General features: G+C 38.1%; 1 protein-coding gene across 1 annotated transcript in view; it reads right to left on the bottom strand.

Moving 5' to 3' along the window:
* krt1-c5 (keratin, type 1, gene c5) overlaps nucleotides 1-3,688 on the bottom strand; it is an 11,756-nt gene that overhangs the window by 4,290 nt on the left and 3,778 nt on the right. The window contains exons 5-6 of the mRNA XM_008417991.1: nucleotides 962-1,126; nucleotides 746-871 (exon numbers count right to left, since the gene is read on the bottom strand). Coding sequence (XP_008416213.1) covers nucleotides 746-871; nucleotides 962-1,126 — 291 coding nt within the window. The remainder of the gene's footprint in view (nucleotides 1-745; nucleotides 872-961; nucleotides 1,127-3,688) is intronic.

Genomic DNA, 3,688 nt, shown 5'->3' on the forward strand with positions numbered 1-3,688 from the left:
ATATATATATATATATATTCTGTATTTGTGTGACTATTTGCTTAAATTGCATGTAACTTTGACATTGTTGCACAAAATATTCTCCAATAGTGTATATTTCAGTTCTATTCTTTTGGAAAAAATTGTATATATTTACCTTTAAAGAGCCTCAGTGAAAAAGTGTTTACACATTCTTAACTCTTTGGTGCAGAAACTGGCTGAAAAATCAATATATTAACTTTGTGTTTTTGATGTAAATTTGTGCTAAATTCCACCAACTTGATTACTTTCGTCTTATAAGGATAAATACGGTGAACCTGAGTCTGTTGTGAAGTCAAATCATTGTTCCTGCAACGAACAAGGAAACGTTACAACTTCTCATGATATAAGCGTTTCATATCAGTCTATCGATCGTTTTTTTTAATTAATTTTTTGTTTTAAATATCTGAAATACTGCCAAACTGGTGACATGACTTTTATCCACAGTATTCATTCCATTACTTTTTGTGGCTTTGTAGCAAAACCTTAAATGTACTCAACAGATTGTTGCTACGTAACCAAATAGAATGTGTTGTTGCTAGGTAACTAAAGAGTGAGTGGGTTAGTTGATTCGACCAATCTTTAATATTCTATTGAATATTAAATATTCTATCAGCCGTATTATCTATTGATATTGACTACATGTTTAACGTGATGTATATTTTTATTGATTTATTGTCCAGTCCTAGGTGACACATAGTCACACCACTCATAAACTCTGGATTACCTGTTTGCGTAGATTGTCCAGCTCCACCTCCAGAGCTTGCAGGAAGCGCCTTCTCTCGCTGAGCTCTCCCTGGGCGCAGCGGAGCGCCTCGTTGCTTTCTTTCACCTCACACTGAACGGCCTCCAACTGTGGAAACGCATCAGTAAAACAGGTCATTGCTTACAGATTCTGCTTTCAGCAACAATCGCAGAAGAAACGAGCTCGATTTTCACCAACCTTCTTGAGGTACCAGGCTTCAGCATCCTCCTTGTTCTTGCGCGCGATGCCCTCATACTGGACCCTCAGCTCAGCCATGATGGCCCCCAGGTCGGGCCCCTGAGCTGCCTCCACCTCCACGCTCACCTGCTCCGTGGCCAGGCGGGCCTTCAGGGTGCTCATCTCCTGCAATATGTGCAGTTGGTATTAATGTTGCGTTCCAGCTACCTGGGAAATGGGAACTCGGAGCTGGGTTTGACGCCAGACTCGTGTTAAAGCTGAAGTATGTAACTTTTATAAAAAAATATGATTTTACATATTTATTAAAACTGTCATAACATAAACTGTGTTAATGTTATGAGATAGATAATCTGCGAAAAGATGAATCTCCTCCCTGAGTTACTATTGCCGCCTGAAGAAATGCACCAAAAACAACCAATCAGAGCCAGGAGGAAAGTCTTACCCTGTCAATCAACCTCGTGAATGTGCTGCTAAATGTGCTAATGGTGGAGAAACAACTTACTGTTACAGGAAGTTGTTTCTTGTAACAACTTACTGTTATAGGAAGTTGTTTCTGACATATAAAATAACTTCATATGTCAGGATATGCCGGCGTTTATGCCATCATTGGTAGTTATGCTAATTAGAATTAGCATTTACAACAGGTTGTGCTCATGGGAAATGCTTTATCGTAGCAGTGAGTGGGGGTTGAGTGGGAGTGGCGTGCACTCCAGCATGATTGGCAGTGCTAAGACCCTCCTCCTGGTGCTGATTAGTTGTTTCTACTTGGCACTGGGAGCACTGCCCCTCTAACAGCGTTCTAGTTAAGTTGGAATTTCAACTTAGCGATGCCAATGAACATCGCCTGCTACCTCTGACAAACTATCCAAAAACAGAACTTTTAATTTGTTCAGTTTAGAGTTGCAGGTGCTACATATAACATTGATTTAAGACGTACTTTTACATATCTGGCTATGTTTCCACTACATCTTACTACTGTTGATGTGAGGAGCGGCCATATTGAAACGCAACCTAATAATTGTAAACTGGGGTAATCGGAGTTGCTCCCAGTTTCCCAGTGGGAAATTCGACTGAGAAGTCAGAATTTCCCAGTTCTGACAACAACTGCAACGCGGCATAGTTCTTCAGCGCTGTTTTCCAACTGCACATATAGACTTTGAATGTATTTATGAATACATGGCAAAGATTTAAACAATGGAGCCTTGATTTCACACAAAGACAGATAATAACCGAGACTTGAAGCTGCACACTCTCTCAGCTGAAGAATCGGTTATGTTTATCAGATTTCCTGTACATCTTTAGAATATAAACATCAAATTATGAGAAAAGGAAGAAGAAAAATAAGAAAAACTCAAATACTATTAGAGTTGTGTCTGAACAATGATGACAAAGTGTTTATCTAGGCAATTTGCAACAGAATGGCTGTGAAGACAAACAAATGGGTGATATATGTCGTTTGGAAGATATTTATCTGTCTTCTTTTTGTAGATCTGGAGTGTTCATGTATTAAATTGAGCCCAAAATGATTCAAACTTGTTTTTGTATTTTTTTTTAAAGGACATTTTCTCTGTTTTTATTCATGTTTTGTCAATTACTTTCCATTTGAAGGTATTTTGTTCGAGAATAAGCTGGATAAATTTCACAGAAATCTGGTTTTAGTACATTTGAATGAGTTGTTGCTGTGGTTTCTCAGTTTTGTTTTTTCTTTCTGCAGGTGTACAGACTCCTGGTGTTCAGTTGTGTTCTCTTTATGCTTCTTTCCACTCCTTTCACCTTCTTCCCCTTTAAACTGGTTCCCCACCTTTCTTTTACCTGTGTCCATTACTTTTGACATAAACCTAAAGCAAAATTTCTAATAAAGTTTCATTCACACATCTAATGCAACAATGGCAAAAGCCATAATGCTCCATGTGCAAAAGTAAATCTGTTGGGCCTCAGATAACACTTCTGCCAGACATGTAAAAAAAAAGAAGAAGAAAACCTTGTTTAAATTAGTGTTTTTGATGGGTCATACACCTGTTCCCAATCTCTGTCCCTGCTTTTCTTTGTCAGCCAATAAAAAGAAGAGGAAAAAAAAGGCGGAGACCTAACCTGTGTTGGACTCCTTTAAAAGAGAATCAAAGTGATCAAAAATTAACATCAGTTCAGATCCCAAAGAAAAACAATAAAGTAATGTTAGGCAGGATTCTTCCCATCAATGTGGATACTTTAAAGTGGATGATAATTGTTTTTTTATCTTTGTGGTGCACTGTGTAAGCTGTAAAACAAAACTTAATTAAGTCTGAGGTGACATCCTGGTCACCACGCCTGTCTATCTAAACACTAGTTTGATGATGAAGGGAGTGTCTGTGTTCATACTGTGTGATTATTATGTCCCAGTTTCATACCAGCTTGAGATCAGAGGTGCAAAAACATTTTGTCCAGCTCAGGAGGTCAAATGTGTCTCATTTAGTTTTTATCCCAAAAATATCAGAGTCAAATTTCAATGGTAATGGTAACCGAGTTTCCATTAGCCATAAAATAAAATAGTGCCACTTGGAATTAAAAAAATCAATTTTTTAATTCCAAAATAAATTTTTGGAATTAAAAAAATAAAACGGAAACATGCCAATTTCGAAAAGGCTACGTTTTTCGATCATCCATCCATCCATCCATCCATCCATCCATCCATCCATCCATTTTCTTACACCCTTGTCCCTCAGTGGGGTGGGGAGGGTTGCTGGTGCC

This window comes from Poecilia reticulata, linkage group LG9, assembly GCF_000633615.1.
Source record: "Poecilia reticulata strain Guanapo linkage group LG9, Guppy_female_1.0+MT, whole genome shotgun sequence".
In the NCBI taxonomy this organism is placed as follows: Eukaryota; Metazoa; Chordata; class Actinopteri; order Cyprinodontiformes; family Poeciliidae; genus Poecilia; species Poecilia reticulata.